At 40.8% G+C, this 22,117-nt stretch overlaps 1 protein-coding gene across 1 annotated transcript; it reads right to left on the bottom strand.

Moving 5' to 3' along the window:
• Window positions 1-21,713, bottom strand: pdzk1ip1 (PDZK1 interacting protein 1). The gene is made up of 4 exons (XM_060829811.1): window positions 21,565-21,713; window positions 10,238-10,364; window positions 4,192-4,290; window positions 1-1,094 (listed from the first exon to the last, which is right to left on the bottom strand). The coding sequence occupies exons 1-4, from the start codon at window positions 21,629-21,631 to the stop codon at window positions 1,010-1,012; spliced, it is 378 nt and encodes a 125-aa protein (XP_060685794.1). The 5' UTR covers window positions 21,632-21,713; the 3' UTR covers window positions 1-1,009.
• Between the last annotated feature and the right edge of the window lie 404 nt (window positions 21,714-22,117).

Here is a 22,117-nt window from a genome sequence, read left to right on the forward strand (position 1 = left end):
AATATAATTTTCATTTGCAATAGGAGAGCTCACTACCATAGATACAGAAAAGAAGAGAATAACGAATTGGCATTCATTGCAAATCAAATACAATTATTATCATGGACATGAGTCTAAATTTCTATCTTCAAATATTGCATAGCAGGTTTCTAACTTCAAAAGGAAAGGTGAAGTCACTTTCAGTTGTGATCATGCACCCTCTAGTGGCGGGTTTAGAAGAGTTCTGGTCAATATAAAGGAGCTCACAGTTTGCTCGGAAATCCAACTGACAAGCTGAAACCAGTTTCCTCATTCTCCACCCCCCCCCCACCTTACCCCAGTTCCAACCTTCCAGCTCAACACCACCTTCGTGACCTGTCCTACCTGTCAATCGTCCTTCCCACCTATCCGCTCCACCCTCTTCTCCGACTTATCACCTTTATCCCCACCTCCATCCACTTATTGCACTCTCAGCTACCTTGATCTCAGCCCCAACATCCACTCATTTATCTCTCCACCCCTGAAGCTCCCAGCTTCCTGATGAAGGACTTTTGCCCAGAACATCAATTTTCCTGCTCATCGGATGCTGTCTGACTTGCTGTGCTTTTCCAGCACCATTCTAATCTTGAAGCTGAAACCAATGGCTTCCCCAGAGTTCAGTTCTTGACTCGACTGTGTTGAAGGAGATTGTTTACAAAAATAAAAATCAAACAAACAATCTCAGACTGCTCTCTCATGTTTCTGAGTAACCAGTTGCAAGTGGTGGATAGAAGGCCACCTGCATGTCTCTCATCAGGGAAAGATAATGTTCTGAATCTGTATATAATAGTATATTCAAAAAATCAAATGTAACCATTCATTATGTGTAACACACAGATTCATTGAAAAATGTGTTCAAGTTATACTAAAAGATCCACCTCATTAGAATTTCGTCACATTGTGTCCCCTTTCTACGTTTATATTCAAAAATAAAATGTTTTGTATAAATCCGATGTAAATAGATCTTCTGAAAAGCATTTTCTGGACAGTGCTACATTGCAGTTACAATTATCTTCGGTGATTCATCAGTGCACACCACACACATATTTTCATAGGCATTGGAATGTTCACTGGATCTGTTTCAACAAGAAAGGTTAAATAATCATGAATATGCGACTTTTCTTAAAACCACTGGTATTATTCGACGCAACTGGGTAAAATAATCACACTTTATGCCTCATCAAATGGTGATGGATAATTAACTGATGATTTGAAGGTTTAGTAAAGAAAATTATGAAATAAAGTAGCTAAGGTGTTATAATCTGCCAAGTTTACAATTTTAGTTTGATAACCCCTGCTGAAATTCAGATAGGCGTGCATGTGTTAAGCACACTTTTTCAAGCACACTACTTGCATTCCAACATCTGTCACGGTATCACAGCACGTAGTGAGAGGAAATAGAGTCAGGGAGATGTACAGCATGGGAACAGACTCTTCGGTCCAACCCATCCATGCTGACCAGATATCGCAACTCAATCTACTCCATCCTGCCAGCACCCGGCCCATATCCCTCCAAACCCTTCCTACTCATATACCCATCCAAATGCCTCAAATGTTGCAATTGTACCAACCTCCACCACTTCCTCTGGCAGCTCATTCCATACATGTACCACCCTCTGTGAAAATGTTGCCCCGTAGGTCTCTTTTATATCTTTCCCCTCTCACCCTAAACCTATGCCCTCCAGTTCTGGACTCCCCGATCCCAGGGAAAAGACTTTGCCTTTTTATCCTATCCATGCCCCTCATAATTTTGTAAAACTCTATAAAGGTCACCCCTCAGCCTCTGACGCTCCAGGGAAAACAGACCCAGCCTGTTCAGCCTCTCTCTGTAGCTCAAATCCTCTAACCCTGGCAACATTCTTGTAAATCTTTTCTGAACCCTTTCAAATTTCACAACATCTTTCCGATAGGAAGGAGACCAGAATTGCACACAATACTCCAACAGTAGCCTTACCAACGTCCTGTACAGCCGCAACATGACCCCCCAACTCCTGTACTCAATGCTCTGACCAATAAAGGAAAGCATACCAAACACCTTCTTCATTATCCTATCTACCTGCGACTTCACTTTCAAGGAGCTATGAACCTGCACTCCAAGGTCTCTTTGTTCAGCAACACTCCCTAGGACCTTACCATTAAGTGTATAAGTCCTGCTAAGATTTGCTTTCCCAAAGTGCAGCACCTCGCATTTATCTTAATTAAAATCCATCTGCCACTTCTCAGCCCATTGACTCATCTGGTCAGGATCCTGTTTTAGTCTGAGGTAACTCTCTTTGCTGTCCACTACACCTCCAATTTTGGTGTCATCTGCAAACTTACTAACTGTACCTCTTATGCACGCATCCAAATCATTTATGTAAATGACAAAGGACCCAGCACCGATCCTTGTGGCACTCCACTGGTCACAGGCCTCCAGTCTGAAAAACAACCCTCCACCACCACTACCCTCTGTCTTCTACCTTTGAGCCAAATGGCTAGTTCTCTCTATATTCGGTGAGATCTAACTTTGCTAATCAGTCTCCCATGGGGAACCTTGTCGAATGCCTGACTGAAGTCTATATAGATCACATCTACCACTCTGCCCTCATCAATCCTCTTTGTTACTTCCTCAAAAAACTCAATCAAGATTGTGAGACATGATTTCCTATGCACAAAGTCATGTTGACTATCCGTAATCAGTCCTTGCCTTTCCAAATAAATGTACATCCTGTCCCTCAGGATTCCCTCCAACAACTTGCCCACCACCGACGTCAGGCTCACTGGTCTATAGTTCCCTAGCTTGTCTTTACCACCATTCTTAAACAGTGGCACCATGTTAGCCAACCTCCAGTCTTCTGGCACCTCACCTGTGACTATCGATGATACAAATATCTCAGCAAGAGGCTAAGCAATCACTTCGCTAGCTTCCCACCACGGGGAACAGGAAAAATGAAACTATATAATCAAAATAGAGTTAAGTGTGTGAACAACCCCCTTTACCATTCTACAGTTGGTTTAATTCTCCATCTTTTTGATTCTTCCATGGAATGTTGATGTCAATGGCAAGCAAAGTATTTGTTGCCCATCTTTAATTCTCTTTGAACTGAGTGGTTTGCTAGGCTATTTTGGAGGATGGTTAAGAGTCAATCACTTTGCTATGGATCTGGAGTCACATGTAGGCCAGAACAGGTAAGGATGCCATATTTCCTTCCCAAAAGGACTTCAATAAATAAACTATAAACTGATTATAGTTAAATGACCTACATTAATAAATATTGAATTGAAACTATGAGTAATTAAATTTAAATTTCACTAACTGCTATAGTGGGATTTGAACCCATTATCCCCCAGCATTAGTAGAGGCCTTGGAATTATAAATCCAGTGACATTATCACTGCATGATTACCTCCCATTAAATTAAATGATATGAAGAAATAGAAGCTACATTTGAAACATTACATGTGTACATATGGGATGCAATAATTAATTCAGAAGTTATCTCCTTGTTGTTAAGTTTTCAGACCTGGTATTCTGAAAAAAAATATGCACTTTACTTCATCCTGATTCTGGATTTCCAAAGAACTATTTAAAATAATCCTCTTAATAAATGTAAAATAAACTTATTTGGAAATGTAAAATGCTCTTTCAAACCCTCGCTTATTTTGAGATTCAATTATGAATCTCTCAGTTCGCTTTTTTATTCCTCATATTTTTGTCCTTACAACTTGATTTTCTTGAATTGCACCAAAGCCAACAACATGACTATATTGCTGCTGTTAACTCTTATATTTGGCACCCGCAACAATAACGCTTTAAGTTATATTCCCACTGGATCTATTGCCTCGGAAGTGCCAGTAGGACATAGTTGAGTTTGTCTAAAAAGAACATTGATCTAGTGAATCACTTAAATTTCAGAAGTTCTAATAAGCACCCATCAATTATATTCTACTCTTCTGAAATTTCACAGACTGTCAAAAGTCAAGAACAGAGATGTATGTAAATATTTATGTACAAATCCACACAGATCTGCCTTTTACTACAGCAAAGTGCATGATATCACAGATTGGCCTCTTCTTGTTAGACCAGATGGTACTTGAATGGCCCTGGCTGCTCTGCTAATGACTAAATAAAATATTATAAACATTACATTGCTGATATTCAGAGCATTAAGAAAAATATTAACTCATGAGTCACCTCACAGCGCCTTTTAAAGTCAGGGTTTCAGAGGTCTGTTTTCCATTAATATTTATGTAGTCAGCTTCTGCTGCTGGTGATTCCGGTTGATTACTCTCCCTGACCAAAAAGAAAAATATTGAAGCAAAATTACATTTTAATGATGAAATTCCATTATTATGTTATCAACACAATCTGTTTATTCATTTGGCTTTGCTCTCTACAGGTTAGAGTGTGGTGCTGGAAAAGCACAGCCGGACAGGCAGCATCTGAGGAGCAGGAGAATCGACATTGATTCTCCTGCTTTTCGGATGCTGCCTGACCTGCTCTGCTTTTCCAGCACCAGACTCTCGACTCCAATCTCCAGCATCTGCTGTCCTTACTTTCTCCCAGTTTGCTCTCTACAGGATGATCTCTGGTGAAATATTAATCTCACATTCTAGCTCCACTGGAATTATATATAATGTTCAACATTCGGGTCATCAAGTACTAGTTTACTTTGCAGCTTATGCTAATGGAGTTTTTGACAATGTACATCAAATATTTAGAAATATAACAGTGAAAAATTTAATCTTAGTGATGGTCAGTCAGCATCTAGCAAGTTTATGCATCTGTACAGATTCTGCAATGTTTTCTTTTGATTAGCACCGAAGAATTATTATGTTACAATATTTTGTGAGAGAGTCAACTACTCCTTGTTTGGGTCTAAACTTTCCAGTGTCTTTGCAAACTGTCATCCCATCTCCAACCTTCCTTTCCTCACCAAAGTCCTTACATGTTGTGGCTTTTCAAACCTAGAATCGTCCTGCACATAAATAGTCTCTTCAGTTCAACCAGTCCATGCCGATCTTAATCCCAAACTAAACTAGTCCCACCTGCCTACACGTGGCCCATATCCCTCCAAACATTTCTTATTTATGTACTCACCCAAATGTCTTTTAAATATTGTAACTGCACCCGCATCCACCACTTCCTTCATTCTAAACACAAACCAATCTCTGTAAAAAGGTTGCCCCATGACCTTAAAAATGTGCCCCTTCCCCCCCACCCTGTCTTGAAACACCCCACTAAATAAAAAAGATACCTGTCATTCACCTTATCTGTTCCTTCATGATTTTAAAAACCACTATAAGGTCACCCTTCAACCTCCTAAAGCCTGTAACTCAAACAATTCATTCCCAACAACATCCTTGTAGATCTTTTCTGAACCCTCTCCAGCTTAATAATATGGAGTGACCATAACTGGGAGCAGTATTCCAGAAAGGTCTCACCAACATCCTGTACAACTCAACATGACATCCCAACTCCTAAGAGGTCTGAGCAATGAAGGCAGGTGTGCTAAACACCTTCTTAACCATCCTGTCTGCATGTGATGCTAACTTCAAACAATTATGTACCTGAACCCTTAGGTCTCTCTGTTCTACAATACTATCCAAGGCTCTACTTTTAATTGTTTGTTTTACAAAATGCAATACCTCACATTTATCCAAACTAAACTCCATCTGCCCATTGATCCAACTGATCCAGATCTCTTGTAATCTTAGCTAAGCTTAGACACTGTCCACTATACCACCAATTTTGCCGTCGTCTACAAACTTGTGTCAGTCTTTCACAGAACTCCATGTTTGAATCTCTCCAATCAGGTGTCTGTTCCTGCCACAGTATCAAAATCACGAATGGTATTTATCTTTCATCATCCTTCATGATCTGTCTGCAGCCTTTGACACAGTTGGTCACAGAATCCTCTGATATCTCTCCATGATATCTAGCTGGATAGCTCTGCATTTCCTTGGTTCTGTTCTTTTCTACCTAATTGTAGACAAAGTAGCATCTGGATCTACTTCTCTTCCTGCTTCTGCACTTCTGCCTCTAGTATTATCTAAACATATATCTTTCCTCCCTTCCTATTGCTCATTTGTATGCCACATCTTGGTAACATCATATGAAAACACATCAGGTTACATCCGTAAGTATCCCTACCACCTGGGATTGCTATCTCTTGTTTTGACTATTCAAAGGCACCATTCATTCAAACACCCATAATTCAAGGGCAAGCAAATATTTGCCACGTGCATTCTAATTTGTCCTGAACCTCATTCATCTGTTACCCTGGTGAACAAGGACTGCCTCCTCAATATGTAACACCTTAATTTTTAACCTCTTATCCTGTTTTCAAATCTTCCTGTGGCCTCATCCCTAACTATCTCTGCAAAGATGTCCAAAGATATACAGGTCAGGTGGATTTGCCAAGCTGAAATTGTCTGCAGTGCTCAGACATGTGTAGGTTAGGTGGATTAGCCATGTGGCAGCAGGGAATATAATAGGTGGCTGATTCTGGGTGGGATACTCTTCAGAGGGTTGTTATGGCCTCCTTCAGCACTGTAGAGGTTCTGTGATTCTATGAAGCTCTTTCAAATGTCAAGGCTCTGATCGAAGTTCCTTTAATAATGGCCTCTTGAGTATCCCAATTTTAATGACTACACCATTGACGATTGTTCCATCAGCTACCTTAACTACAAGCTCTATAATCCTCCCCCTAAAGATCTCCACCTCTAAGCTCACTTTCAATCTTTAAGAGGCTCCTTCTTCTTTGACCATGTTTTCACTAAAATCCCATTTGTGCTCAGTGTAATACTTGTGAACCAACTTAAGAAGTTTTATTTCAATAAAAGTGCTACATAAATTCCAATTATTGCTGTTATTTGGTTGCAGACAATAAATGTATAACATTACATTCATATAATGTGTATCATAAACAGATGATCATAGAATATGGAAAACCTTTAAAATCACTTACACCTATAATGCATGATGCTAACGTCAGGAAGAATCAGTTGGTTCACCTGAAAGTATTTCATGGTGACATCATTACATAATCAATTCATGAATATACAGCAGAACTGATAGCATATTGTACAGTTTGAAATTATTTTAAAATTGCATTTGTGGTTTATTCTTCCAAGTGATGGAGAATGGATGTGACATTATGATTAATCAATGTTATTCAGTTGTCAAGCACGTTTTCATAGCATAAAGATTAAAGTTCTTTTTAACTCGGTCACTGAGGTGCACTAAACCAGAATGCCAACATTTAAAAGCATCTGTCAAGCATCAGTTTTAATGAAACAGATTAATCCTGTTAACTGAGCTCATGAAGAAATTGCAAGCTGTCTTGTATTTTCCCAATACATCCTCACACCCCTACTCCAGTGCACATCTTGGAAGTGTGACAATAACCTTTTCAAATCTAACACTGTCCAATGGCAAAAGAAGTGAGGTTAGGTATAGAGTCATAGAAATATACAGTATGGAAACAGACCCTTCGGTCCAATTCGTCCATGCTGACCAAATGTCCCCTAAACGAATCTACTGCCATTTTCCAGTATTTGGCCCATATCCTTCCAAACCCTTGCTAAGCATAAACCCCTCTAGATGCCTTTTAAATATTGTCATTGTACCAGCCTCCACCACTTCCTCTGGCAGCTCGTTCCATACATACTATGCCCTCTACATGAAAAGGTTGCCCCTTAGGTTCATTTTAAATCTTTCCCCTCTCACCTTAAATCTTTGCTCTCTAGTTTTGGACTCCCCTCACTCTGGGAAAAAGAAACTTTGGCTATTCACCCAAGCTATGTCCACCAGGATTTTATAAACCTCCAGACTATAACCCCTTGGCCTCTGATGCTATTGCAAAACAGCCCCAGCCTATTCAGCCTTCCCCTATAGCTTAAACTTTCAACCCTGCAATATCCTTGTTAAATCTTTCCTGAAGTCTTTCAAGTTTAACCACATCCTTCCACTTGCAGGGAGATCAGAATTGAACATAGTATTCCAAAAGTGGTCTAACCAATATCCTGGCCACATCATGACCTCCCAACTCTGAGACTAATGCACTGACAAATAAAGACAAACGTACCAAACACCTTCTTCAGTATTCCACATGGGAATTCATTTTCAAGGAACTACGAACCTGCACCGCACGTCCCTTTGTTAAGAAATACTCCCCAGGACTTTACCATTATGTGGAAAAGTCTTGCCTTGATTTGTCTTTTCAAAATGCTGCACCTCACATTTATCTTCTCAAATGCCTTATTGAAGTCCATACAGATCACACCCACCACCCCGCCTTCATCAATCCTCTTTACTACTTCTTCAAAAATCTCAACCAAGTTAGTGAGACATGATTCCCCATGCACAAAGCCATGTTAACTGTCCCTAATCAGTCCTTGCCTTTCCAAATACATGTAAATCATGTCCCTCAGGATTCCCACCAACAACTTGCCCACCATTGATGTCAGGTTCACTGATCTATAGTTCCCTGGCTTTTCCTTTACACCCTTCTTAAATACTGGCACCACTTCCAACTTCCAGTCCTCGGTACCTCACCTATGGCTATCAATGATACAAATATCTCAGCTAGAAGCCCTGCAATCATTTCCCTAGCTTCCCAACTGTGGATTTATCCACCTTTATGCATTTTAAGACATCCAGTATCACCTCCTCTGTAAAATGGACATTTTTAAAGATGTCACTTTTTTTTCCCCCAAGTTCTCTATCTTAACATATTTTTTCTCCACACTGATGCCAATTACACGTTGAGTATTCCCTCCCCCCCTCCCCGCCCAATCTCCTGCAGTTCAACACATAGGCAACCTCGCTGTTCTTTGAGGGGTCCTATTCTCTCCCTACTTACTCTTTTTTCCTTAACGTATTTATGAAATCCCTTTGGATTCTCCTTAAACCCTTTTGCCAAAGCTACCTCTTGTCTGCTTTTTTCCCTCCTGATTTCCCTCCTAAGAATACTCCTACTGCCTTTATACTCTTCTAAGGATTCACTCAATCTATCCTGTCCATACCTGACACAAGCTTCCTTCTTTTTCTTAACCAAAACCTCAATTTCTCAAGTCATCCAGCAATCCCTGCACCCACCAGCCTTGCCCTATACCCAAAAAGGGATATACTATCTCTGGACTTTTGTTATCTCATTTTTGAAGTGTTCACATTTTCCAGCCGTCCTTTTGCCTGCAAATATCTGCCTCCAATCAACTTTTGATAGTTCTTGCCCAATACCATAAAAATTGGCCTTCTTCCAATTTAAATCCAGTCTGTTATTTTCCATCACTATTTTAAAACTAATGGAATTATGGTCTCAAAGTGCTCCCCCACTGACACCTCAGTTACCTGCTCTGCCTTACTTCCCAGGTCAAGTTTTGCATCTTCTCTAGTAGGTATATCCACATACTGAATCAGAAAATTTTCTTAGACACAATTAACATATTCATTTCCATCTAAGCCCTTAACACTATGGCAGTCCCAGTTTATGTTTTGAAAGTTAAAATCCCCTACCATTACCACTCTATTATTCTTACAGATAATGGAGATCTTCTTACAAATTTGTTTCACAATTTTCTGATTATCTTTTGGAGGGGGGGGGGGTCTATAGTTCAATCCCAATATGGTGATCATTCCTTCCCTATTTCTCAATTTCATCCAAATAACCTCCCTGGACATATTCCTGGGAATACCCTCCCTAAGTATAACCATAGTGTTATCTCTAATCAAGAACGCTACCCCGCCACCTCCCCCGCTACCACCACCACCAATCCTTCCTCTAGCATCTATGCCTTGGAACATTAAGCTAACAATCTTGTTCTTCCTTGAGCCACATCTCTGTAATTGCTATGATTTCCCTGTCCCATGTTCCCAACCATGCCCTGAGTTTATCTGCCTCACCTGTTAGGCCTCTTGCACTGAAATAAATGCAGTTTCATTTATCAGTCCTCCATCATTCTCGGCTTTGTTCCTGCTTGCCTTGACTGTTTGATTTACTCCTTTTCCCAAATGCACCAGTCTCAGAATGATCTCTTTTCTCACCATGTCCTGACATCCCATTCCCCTCACCCCACTCCTCTCAATTAGCTCCAACAAATCTCCCTGTCAGTATAGTGGAAGTGAAGAAAATTACTGGATTAAAAACACCATATTGTAAATTCCAGAACTATTAGTATTGTCTATAAACTAATAATCATTAAGAAGGTGTAACAAAAATAAGATTTCAGGAACTTACTCTGAATTTGTGCACCAGATTTTATTCACGATAAATCCAATGAAACATACGCAGAGAAATACAACGACTGCAATGATCCCTGTAAGCCAGGGTTGTAACCGTCTGCTAGACTGTTCTTTAGGTTCTCCTGTTGAAAAAAAAAATTACGTTAAATCACCAGAATCTAATAATCATCTTTTCACAGGTGGAAGTTGTTCAATGCAGAATTTGTTCCTTCTTGATCGAAGCCATCCACATTTTTTGAAAAGCTGAATAAATTATAATTTATTTATTCTTCAGTCACATCATTGACATGGTAAATTGCATGTTTTAAATGTTCATAAATCCGTCTCCTCTATTGTGCCCACTCCTTCAAATTCCTAACCTCAGAATATTACAAAAAGACACTGAAAATAGCCTGTTGACACTTGTAGTTCAGCATCAGTGTAAAGAAATAGATGGGCCCAGGTTCAGGAATAGAAATACTGGTGAGACTATAAACACTGAGGGTTTCTTGTGGCATAGTCGAGGTGTCCCTACCTCTGAGCCAGGAACCCCTAGTTCAACCCCACCTGCTCTAGAGGTACGTAATTACATATCTGAACAGGTTGATTAGAAAATATATAGCCACTCTGTGATTATGAATAATTGAGTCTGTATTTCTATGATTCCTAGCCATTATTTCATCTGATCTGCAGCAAGTCTCTTCCCCAGTCCCCATCTAATTTCTCTCTGTTCTCGAGGTGAGCCTGTCACTACATTCCCTGCAATCTCTTCCCTTCAGCTCACCAAGTCTGTTTCTGATCTTCAGCCTGTCTCTACACCAGATCACCACTCTCATCCCCAATCTCAGGTCTTCCGCCCATTACCTGCCCCATCCCCTCTCAGTCCCTTCCCCTGATCACCAGCCACTATCTCCACCTGAATCCCAGCAGGGCATTGCAGGGCAGGGATGAGGCAGTGTACTTGATGAGAGCAGAGGGAAAATGGGACAGGACTGAGCAATGGATAGAAAAGGGAAGGGAGTGTGGGAGTGAGGCAGTAAACAGCATGGGAGTAAACTTAAAATGTGAGTGAGGCAGTGAGAAGGGTTGGAGTGGATTGGAAGCTGCAGTGAGGCAAAACGAAGTTGAAAGCACAGCAGAAAAGGGGCAGGAGTGAGGCAGTAAGCAGAACAGGAAGGAAGCAGAGCTGAAGAAAAATGGCAGTTGGCAGAGCAGGGGCAGAATGGAAGCAGGAGTGAGGCATGTGTGGGATCGACACAGGGCTGATCTGGAAATCTGATTCCAGATTAGACTGGAGCTGGAAAAGCATAGCAGGTCATGCAACATCCAAAGAGGAGGAAAATCGATATTTTGGGCAAAAGCCCTTCATCTCTTCACCCTGGACACTCCACCTTCATTCCTGATGAAGGGCTTTTGCCCGAAACATCGATTTTCCTGCTCCTTGGATGCTGCCTGACCTGCTGTGTTTTTCCAGCACTACTCTAATCCAGACTCTGATCTCCAGCATCTGCAGTCCTCACTTTTACCTGATCTGGAAATTTCCTGAACCAATCCCTGAGGTTGCAGAAAACCTTTCCAAAAGCACTGTTCCATTGTTGGGCAGTGACAACAAATACTAACATAATACTCACAATATAAAAATGGATATTGTGACATAAGGCAAAGGAATAGGTCCTAAAGAATAACACCATTAAAATGATATGTCAAGTTAGACAATTTAAAATAAAGACTTAATGTGCTGCAACAATTGAGCTTGGAATTTTGCTGTTTCAAGACAAATTTTCTGACACAATGAACTCCAACTGTTATTTTGATTTGCTTTATCCTGATCTGGTTTAGAGTCATAGAATCATAGTGATGTACAACACAGAAACAGACCCTTCGGTCCAACCTGTGCATGCTAACTAGATATCCCAACCCAATCTAATCCCACCTGCCAGCACCCGACCCATATCCCTTCAAACTTCTCTACTTCATATACCCATCCAGATGCCTTGTAAATGTTGCAATTGTACCAGCCTCCACCACTTTCTCTGGCAGCCCATTCCCACACATACCGTCCTCTGCATGAAAAGGTGGCCCCTTTGGTCTCTTTTATATCTTTCTTCTCTCAGCCTAAGCCTAGCTCTGAACTCCCCCACTCCAGGGAAAAAACTTTGTCTATTTACCTTATCCATGCCCCTCATGATTTTATAAACCGCTATACGATCACCCCTCAGCCTCCGACGCTCCAGGGAAAACAGTTCCAGCGTATTCAACCTCTCCCTGTAGCTCAAATCCTCCAACCCTGGCAACATCCTTGTAAATCTTTTCTGAACCCTTTCAAATTTCACAACATCTTTCCGATAGGAAGGAGACCAGAATTGCACACAATACTCCAACAGTAGCCTTACCAATGCCCTGTACAGCCGCAACATGACCTCCCAACTCCTGTACTCAATGCTCTGACCAATAAAGGAAAGCATACCAAACACCTTCTTCATTTTCCTATCTACCTGCGACTTCACTTTCAAGGAGCTATGAACCTGCACTCCAAGGTCTCTTTGTTCAGCAACACTCCCTAGGACCTTACCATTAAGTGTATAAGTCCTGCTAAGATTTGCTTTCCCAGAATGCAGCACCTCGCATTTATCTAAATTAAACTCCATCTGCTACTCCTCAGCACATTGGCTCATCTGATCAAGATCACGTTGTAATCTGAGGTAACCTTCTTTGCTGTCCACTACACCTCCAATTTTGATTTATTCTGCAAATTTACTAACTATACCTCTTATGTTCACATCCAAATCATTTATATAAAATGACAAAAAGTAGTGGACCCAGCACCGATCCAGTGGTACTCCACTGGTCACAGGCTACCAGTCTGAAAATCAACACACCACCACCACCCTCTGTCTTCTACTTTTGAGCCAGTTCTGTATCCAAATGGCTAGTTCCCTCTGTATTCCATCAGACCTAACCTTGCTCATCAGTCTCCATTAGGGAACCTTGTCGACATCTTACTGATGTCCATGTAGATCACATCTACCGCTCTGCCCTCATCCTTTTCCATCGCTATTTTAAAATAGATAAAATTATGGTGACTGGCCCCAAAGTGCTCCCTCACTGACACCTCAGTCATTTGCCCTGCCTTAGTTCCCAAGAGTAGATCACGTTTTGCATCTTCTCCATTAGGTACATCCACATATTGAATCAGAAAATGTTCTTGTACACACTTAACAAATTCCTCTCCATCTAAACGCTTAATACTATGGCAGCCCCAGTCGATGTTTGGAAAGTTAAAATCCCCTACCATATCCACCCTATTATTCTAACAGATAACGGAGATCTCCTTACAAATTTGTTTCTTAATTTCCCACTGACTATTAGGTATGTATAATAAAATCCCAAAAAAGTGATCATCCCTTTCTTATGCCTCCCTTTCTGTCCTTCCTGTAGCATTTGTATCCTGGAACAGTAAGCTGCCAGTCCTGTCCATCCTTGAGCCATGTTTCTGTAATTGCTATGATATCCCAGTCCCATGTTCCTAATCATGCCTTGAGTTCGCCTGCCTTCATTGTAGGCCTCTTGCATTGAAATAAATGCAGTTTAATTTATCAGTCCTACTTGTTCTCTGCTTTGTCCCTGCATGCCTTCTAATTACTAGGCTGAGAGAATTAAAAACCAAATGAACTGTGGGTGCTGTAAATCAGAAACAAAATAGAAGTTGCTGGAAAAGCTCAGCAGGTCTGGCAGCACCAGTAGAGAGAAATCAAAGTTAACGTTTCGGGTCCTGTGACCTTTCCCCACAATCTTTTTATTTATCTGGACAGGTGCTGCCAGACCTGCTGAGCTTTTTCAGCAACTTTTGTTTTTTTTTGACTGAATTATTCTGTTTGTTCAATCAGAAACTTAACACACATGAAGAAACACAACATTTGAGGATTGATAACATGACTGACCATTTACTACACATTATGCAAGTTTGAGGAAAGACATTCTGGCTATTGAGGGAGTGCAGCGTAGGTTCACGAGGTCAATTCCTGGAATGGAGGGATTACCTTATACTGAAAGACTGAAGCGACTGGGCTTGTATACCCTTGAGTTTAGAAGACTGAGAGGGGATCTGATTGAGACATATAAGATTATGAAAGGATTGGACACTCTGGCAGCAGGAAACATGTTTCCGCTGATGGGTGAGTGCCGAACCAGAGGTCACAGCTTAAAAATACGGGGTAGACCATTTAGGACAGAGATGAGGAGAAACTTCATCACCCAGAGAGTGGTGGCTGTGTGGAATGCTCTGCCCCAGAGGGCAGTGGAGGCCCAGTCTCTGGATTCATTTAAGAAAGAGTTGGATAGAGCTCTCAAAGATAGTGGAATCAAGGGTTATGGAGATAAGGCAGGGAGCGGATACTGATTAGGAATGATCAGCCATGATCATATTGAATGGCAGTGCAGGTTCGAAGGGCTGAATGGCCTGCTCCTGCACCTATTGTCTATTTTTATTTCTGACAAAATCCAAATTTCAAACTGCAAACAGATCTTTGAGAAACGCCTTTCTAACACACTTTGTTGGAACACTTAAAGGCTGATGCAAAAACTGAAACTCAGCAAATCTAGCATCATCTGTGGACAGAATGCAAAGTTAACACTCTGAGTCCGGTGACCCTTCTTCTGAACTAATAGCTGGGAAAAAGATGGTATATATGCTGAAGATAGAGGTGAAGTGGAGAGGGGAAAAGTTAGTGGATAGGCAGAGATGGAGCTCAGAGAGAGAGAACGACAGTTAGGCAGACAAAGGAATGGATGATAATACGACAGAGTAAGAACAGCTGATAATGGGGACAATAAGTAGACTAAAATGGGATGGCCATGCAGAAAGCCGCCCATGTCATGTCAAAGCCTAGGTTGCAGGGATGGGCAAAGGATATGGAAAATGGTGTTCAGGTTCTCAAATTATTGATCTTGATATTGAGTTGATGACATTATCAATGCTGCTTCCCTCTCATTCAGAATTGGAAAAATGTAGCATGTCTGCTTGCGATATCTACCCTGATCTCATCTCATCTGAGCTATCTCTGACTCCTCCTTCCCCTGGGTTGGTAAATTTGCATAAATTGAATACAATTTTTTTCAATTTCTCCTGAGATAGAGAGAATGGAAAGGCTTGTCCAGGTGCCAGAATTTTCTGTGCCCTTCAGTAAGCTAGGTCTGGAGTTATTCTTGGAACAGGTAGACAGAAGGAAAAGGTCTGCCCTTGGGGGTAAGAGAAGTCTTTGAGCGAAGTCAGTGTGTAGTAAACAGAACATAGCCAAGCATGAGGATGTTATCCTTTCAATGTTTGAAGATTGCCCATGCAAGCACCAGATGAACTGCCTTATAGATAAGCTAAACTATCCAAGGCCTCAAATACTATTTTGTGCCAATTCTTCATAGGCCTCAAATCTTCAATATTTCAAGAACCTTTCTACCTCCCTTTAAATACTTTCAATGATCTAGTCTCCATAATTCTCTGGAATAGAAAACTCCAGTCATTCACTATTCTCTAGGAGGAGAAATTCCTTCATATTTGAATTTTAAATGCACATACCCTTAATCTGTAACTATCTTCCTTAGTTTGAGATTTTGCCACAGTGAAAACACATTCTCAACATTTGCTAGTCAAGCCCACTCAGAATCTTGTGTGTTTCAATGTGATCACCCCTCATTTTCTAAATTGTAACAAACAAAGGCCTAACCTTAACTGTTCTTGATAAGTCAACCTCTTCATCCCAGGAATCAGACTGGTGAACTCTTTTGAACTGCCTTCAATACCAGAACATCCTTTCTTAAATACATGGACCAAAACTGCACACAGTATTCCTGGTGCAGACTCACCAACACTCTGTACAGTCAGAACAGAATTTACCTATTTTTAAACTCCAACCCCATTGCAATAAATGCCAAAATTTCATTCGCCTTTTCAATTATTTGTTGCATCCGCATGCTATCTTTTGAGTTTTATGCACAAGAACACCCAGATCCCTCTATGCTGCACTTTTTTTTTGGAATTTCTCTCCATTTAAATAATCATCTGTCTTCCAATTCTTCCTGTCACATACATTGCTTCCTAGTTTCCCAGAGCATGGAAACAAACCCTTCTGTTCAACACATCCATGCCAACCAAATATCCCAATTTGACCTAGTCCCATTTGCCGATATTTGGCCCATATCCCTCCAGATCCTTTCTATTCATATACTCATCCAAATGGCTATTAAAGTTGTAATTGTGCACGTCTCAACCACTTCCTCTGGCAGCTCGTTCCATGCACATACCACCCTCTGCGTGAAAAAGTTACCCCACGGGTCCTTTTTAAATCTTTTCCCTCTCACCTTAATTCTATGCCCTCTAGTTCTGGACTCCCCTACCCTGGGAAAAATACAATGGCTGTTCAATCTATCCATGCCCCTCATGATTTTATAAACATCTATGAGGTCACCCCTCAGCTCTGATGCTCCAGAGAAAAATGCCCCAGCCTATTTAGCCTTTTCCAATAACTCAAACCCTCAAGACCTGGCAACATCCCTGTAAATCTTTGCTACACCCTCTAAAGTTTAAAAACATCTTTCCTATAGAAGGGCAACTAGAACTGAATGCAGTATTCTTTAAAAATGGCCCCACTAATATTCTGTACAGCCGCAACATACAACCCAACTCCTGTACTCAATGTTCTCATCAATGAAGTCAAGCATGCCAAATGCCTTCTTTATCACCCTGTGTACCTCCATTTTCAACAAACTATGCACCCTACACCCCTAGCTCTCTTTGGCAACATTCTCCAGGGATCTACCATTAACTGTGTAAATCCTGCCCTGATTTGCCTTACCAAAATGCAACACCTCAAATTTATCTAAATTAAATTCCATCTGTCACTCCTCAGCTCATTGATTCACCTGATCAAGGTCCCATTGTACTCAGATAACCTTCCTCGCACCAGATATTTTAGTGTCATCTGCACACTTACTAACCATATCTCCTATGTTCACACCCAAATAACATAAATGATCCTTGTGGCACACCACTGGTTACAGGCTTTTAGTCTGAAAAGCAACTCACTACCACCACCCTCTGTCTCCTCCCTTCAAGCCAATTTTGTATCCAATTGGTGAACTCCCCCTGGATTCCATGTGATCTAACTTTACTAACCAGTCTACCAGGTGAAATCTTGTCAAATGCTTTGCTGACGTGCACATAGACAACATCTGCCATTCTGCCTTCATTAATCTTCTTTATCACCTCTTCAAAAAATTCAAAAAAGTTAGTGAGACACAATTTCCCCACCAACAAAGCCATGTTGACTATCCCTAACCAGTCCTTGCCTTTCCGAATACATGTAAATCCTGTCCATCAGAATCCCTCCAACAACTTACCCACCACTGACTAATGGTTCACCAGTCCATAGTTTCCTAGCTTTTTCTTACAGCCTTTCTTAAATAATGGCAATATATTAGCCAACCTCCAATCTTCTGGCACTCAGGCATGGTTGTTGATGATACATATATCTCAGCAAGGGGCCTAGCAATCTCTTCCCTAGCTTCCCACAAAGTTCTAAGGAACACCTGATCAAGTTCCAGGGATTTTCAAAACTTCACTATTTATTTCCCCAAGTTCCTGGTTTCCATGTCCTTCTCCACAGTAAACACTGACATGAAATATTTGTTTATTATCTCACCCATCGCCTGTGTTTCCACACATCGACAGTCACAATGATCTTGAAGGGGCCCTATTCTCTCCTTACTTATTCTTTTCCCCTTAAGTATTTATTGAATTTATTTGAATTCTCCTTAACTCTATTTAACAAGGCTATCCCATGCCTTCCTGACTTCCCTTTTAAGTATACCTCTACTTCCCTTATATTCCTCTATGGATTCACTTGATCCTAGCTGTCTACACCTGATATATACCTCCTTTTTCTTGACCAGAACCTCAATTTTTCTAGTCATCCATACACTTTGCCTGTCACATTAACAAGAATGTGCGGTCTCTGAACTCTCATAATCCCATTTTTAAAGGCCTCCCACTTACCATCTGTTTCTTTGCCCATGAATAGCCTCCCCCAATTAACTTGAGAAAGTTTTGGTCTAATACCATCAAAATTGGCCTTATTCCAATTTTAAAAAATAACTTTTTGATCAGTTCTCTCCTTTTCCATAACTATTTTAAAACTAATAAAATTATGATCACTTGCCCCAAAGTGACAACTTGCCCTCACTGACAACTCAGTCTGCCTTATTTCCCAACAGAAGGTCAAGTATTGCTTCTTCTCTAGTCGGTACATCCGCATATTGAATAAGAAAACTTTCTTGTACACACTTAACAAATTATGTCTATCCAAGCCCTTAACACAATGACTGTCCCAGTTTCTACATTAAACTCAAAACTGCCAAGGTTTGCCCAGGTATTTAATTCATTTACATCACCTTGCATATTCTTATGTCCAAATCACATGTTCTCCACCTATTTTTGTACCAACAGCAAATTTGGATATATTATACTGTGCACTCTCCTCCAAGTCCTTAGTACAACCAGTAAGTAACTGAGGTACTAGATCTGATCCTTGCAGCACAGCATTCATTATGTTTTTCTAACCTGAAAAATACTGATTAAACCTGACTGTCTGTCTTTGTGTTAACTAATCTTCAACCCATGCTAATATATTATCCCCAACACTGAACTGCTATTTTGTGTTATAGCTTTTTATGTGGCATCTTACTGAAGGCTTTCTGGAAATCCAAACAGACTGTATCTACCAGTTCTTGTTGATCAATTATGCCTGTTATTTCCTCAAAGAACTCTTGTGCAAATTTGATCAAACATGATTTCCCTTTCACAAAACCATGTTGACTCGGTTTGATTGTGTTAAACTTTTCTAAATGTTCTGCTATTTCGTCCTTAGTAATGGATCCTAACAGTTTCCCAAAGACAGATTTTAGTCTAACTTCTCAGTAATTTCCTGTTTTCTGTCTCTTTCCTTCCTGAACAGCGATGTCTGACAATACTTGGGCTCTAAGAGGTGTGTTTTGTCCTGATTTTTTTTCATGAAGACAGGTTTGAGACAGAGATACCAAGCAGTTTGCTCCAAAGCCAATAAGCAGCTTGTGAGGTCTTGGTTTTTTTTTGTAAGCTTGGAACAATAGTGACAGCCTGAATGGTGGGATCAATTGTATTGCATTCAGATCACTTATCTTTAAAATAAGTTCTATGCAATCTTCTTAACATATTTTGAAGGAGTTGGATTTGCTCCAAAACACACTATTGGCTTTCTAATCCATGGGATTGGAAAATTCCAGATTCCAGTGAGTTCTGGAATATTTCAATCAATATTTCTGCAGTCATTTCCTTAAAAACCCTTGAATAAGACCATCAGGTTATGGAGACTTGTCTTGCCTTTAATTTTATTGGTTTGTCAAATTTTAGATTAGATTACTTACAGTGTGGAAACAGGCCCAACAAGTCCACACCGACCCGCCGAAGCGTAACCCACCATTTACCCCTCACCTAACACTACGGGCAATTTAGCATGTCCAATTCACCTGACCTGCACATCTTTGTGACTGTGGGAGGAAACCGGAGCACCCGGAGGAAACCCACGCAGACACAGGGAGAACGTGCAAACTCCACACAGTCAGTCGCCCGAGGCGGGAATTGAACCTGGATCTCTGGTGCTGTGAGGCAGCAGTGCTAACCACTGTGCCACCGTGCCTCACACAGTGCCACCGTGCCTCACAACTGTGCCACCGTGCCTCACACTGTGCCACCGTGCCTCATGAAAATATTGAGGGAAAATATTTTTTCAATATCTTTTCTCTCATTAGCACCTTGTTTATATGTTACTTTTGGCATGTTTACTGTGTCCTCCACCATGAAGACCAATGACAAATATCGGTTTAAATTATCTGCCCTTTTCTTTATCTTCATTATCAATTGCCCCCATCATACCTTCCAATGATCCCACACTCACATCAGCTACGTCTTTTTACCAAAAGGTACAAGTTCTTGCTGTCTGTTTTTATATTTCTTTCCAGTTTACTTTTATAATCGATTTTCTCCTTTTTGATTAGCTTTTTGTCATCTGCTGCTGTTTCCTCTTTTAAAAATTCCAATGCTCTGGTCTACAACTAGTTTTCACTGATTTGTATACCTTTTTTTGATTGGATACTCTCTTTTGTTAACATGTGATGATTCCTTCTTTTGATCAATTTTGTTTTTCGCTGAGCATTTTGAAATTATCTGCTTAACTGTCTGTCACTGCTCATCTACTGACTTTTCCCTTAGTCTATTTTCTCAGCCCATAATAGGGTTATAAGATGAGTCAGTTATAGAGAACATCAAAAGGCTGACCAATATAAATATCCTTTTAAGCAAAGTCCAGTAAATGATCAATGTCCAAGTTTACCAGACTGTGAGCTCCATCCTTCCTTCTCCTCCAGATCCATATAAGTTTCTAAGGTTCTGAACAAAATTTATCTACAGCACAAAAGGGTCAGATGGCACTATCAAGACAGCTGAGGCGAGAGGTCGGCAAAGAAGCGCCGAATTTAAGGAAATCAACAGCGAAAGGTCGGAAAATGAATGAATTAAAAACGCCCAACTTCAATTTGTCAAAGATGTCGTGATGCAAATAGAACGGCCGAGCTAAGTGGCTGAGCGTTTCATTAAAACAGCTCACATATCCGAATGCCTTAAACTAGACAAACACTTTAGCTTACTTTTATACAGTGAGAATGTAAGGACTGCAGATGCTGGAGATCAGAGTTGAGAGTGTGGCGCTGGAAAAGCACAGCAGGTCAGACAGCATCCGAGGAACAGAAGAGTTGACGTTTCGGGCATAAACCCTTCATCAGGAATAACTGTGGCACCCTTTCCCCGGTCGTATGTTTAGGTTTAGCTCAGTCTGATTCCTCCCCCACCCTCCCCGTTGAAATCTTCGTTCAAAACACTTTTTTTTAAAGGTACTTTCGGGACAACTCTATAAAACTGAAATTACTTTCCCATGGGGTGAACATGCCATTAAATTGATTTAACTTCCCGAAAAGTAATGAAATCGACCCTGAAAAAAAATACCGAGTCAGTTTCACATCGTTCAATTACTCGAAGATGAATTGTTTTTTATTAACTGTACTCTGGAAGCGTGTTGAACCACCTCAGAGATCACACTTGCTGACCACTCTATGAAATATTACGAAATACTAAGGGAACAATGGAGCCATTTGTTCTTAAAGTTCCCTTCAACAGGTTTGTGAGAGTTAGCGCTGTTTTAGTTCGATACGCCCTGCGCTGATCCTGTTGTTTACATTTTTAACAAAAGTCTATTCACTTACCGTCCTGGGTGTCCACGCAGCCCAAGGCGGTAAAAACACAGCACAGCTGAAGAGCTCTACGAAACATCGTGGACTGCAAGTGGATTACCCGGACTCGAATACAACCAGTTACATACGAGCTGAGATCTCTCAGTCTTGTCCATTGAGACTTGGTGTTCCTGCTGTTCACCACGCCTCTTTCACCTGGTCTTTACTGTGACCTCACACATACCTGCGGCCTTGCAAACATTCCTTTTCCCTTTTATCATGCAACAGAAAATTACTGCAGGCAGAAAATGGAAGCTTTTCACTGTATTTCATTGTGGTTTTTTTTAATGGTAAAATACACGTGTCAATAAAATCAAAATCGAACTGAGGGATTTTATAACAAAATGAAAGGACATAAGATTGGAAATACACCAGAATTGTCACAAGTTTTGAAGTCCCAAGGAATTGAGATTGTGCTCCACCACAGTCAGTGAGGCTGGCACAGACAATCCTATAAGGGGAGTTACTGGTTGATTGTGTGCAGTTTTGGGCCCCATATCTCAGGAAGGATGTACTGGCCCTGGAG

Source organism: Hemiscyllium ocellatum, chromosome 9, assembly GCF_020745735.1.
Source record: "Hemiscyllium ocellatum isolate sHemOce1 chromosome 9, sHemOce1.pat.X.cur, whole genome shotgun sequence".
Taxonomy (NCBI): domain Eukaryota; kingdom Metazoa; phylum Chordata; class Chondrichthyes; order Orectolobiformes; family Hemiscylliidae; genus Hemiscyllium; species Hemiscyllium ocellatum.

What these genes read in the sequence shown, in the direction of transcription:
- pdzk1ip1 (XM_060829811.1), bottom strand. Translation starts at nt 21,631, where the DNA reads ATGTTTCGTAGAGCTCTTCAGCTGTGCTGTGTTTTTACCGCCTTGGGC. An exon ending in CTGCGTGGACACCCAGGACG is followed by an intron (nt 10,365 to 21,564) that starts GTAAGTGAATAG and finishes TTTTTTCAACAG; the next exon opens with GAGAACCTAAAGAACAGTCT. An exon ending in ACTTTAAAAGGCGCTGTGAG is followed by an intron (nt 1,095 to 4,191) that starts GTGACTCATGAG and finishes TTGTTGAAACAG; the next exon opens with ATCCAGTGAACATTCCAATG.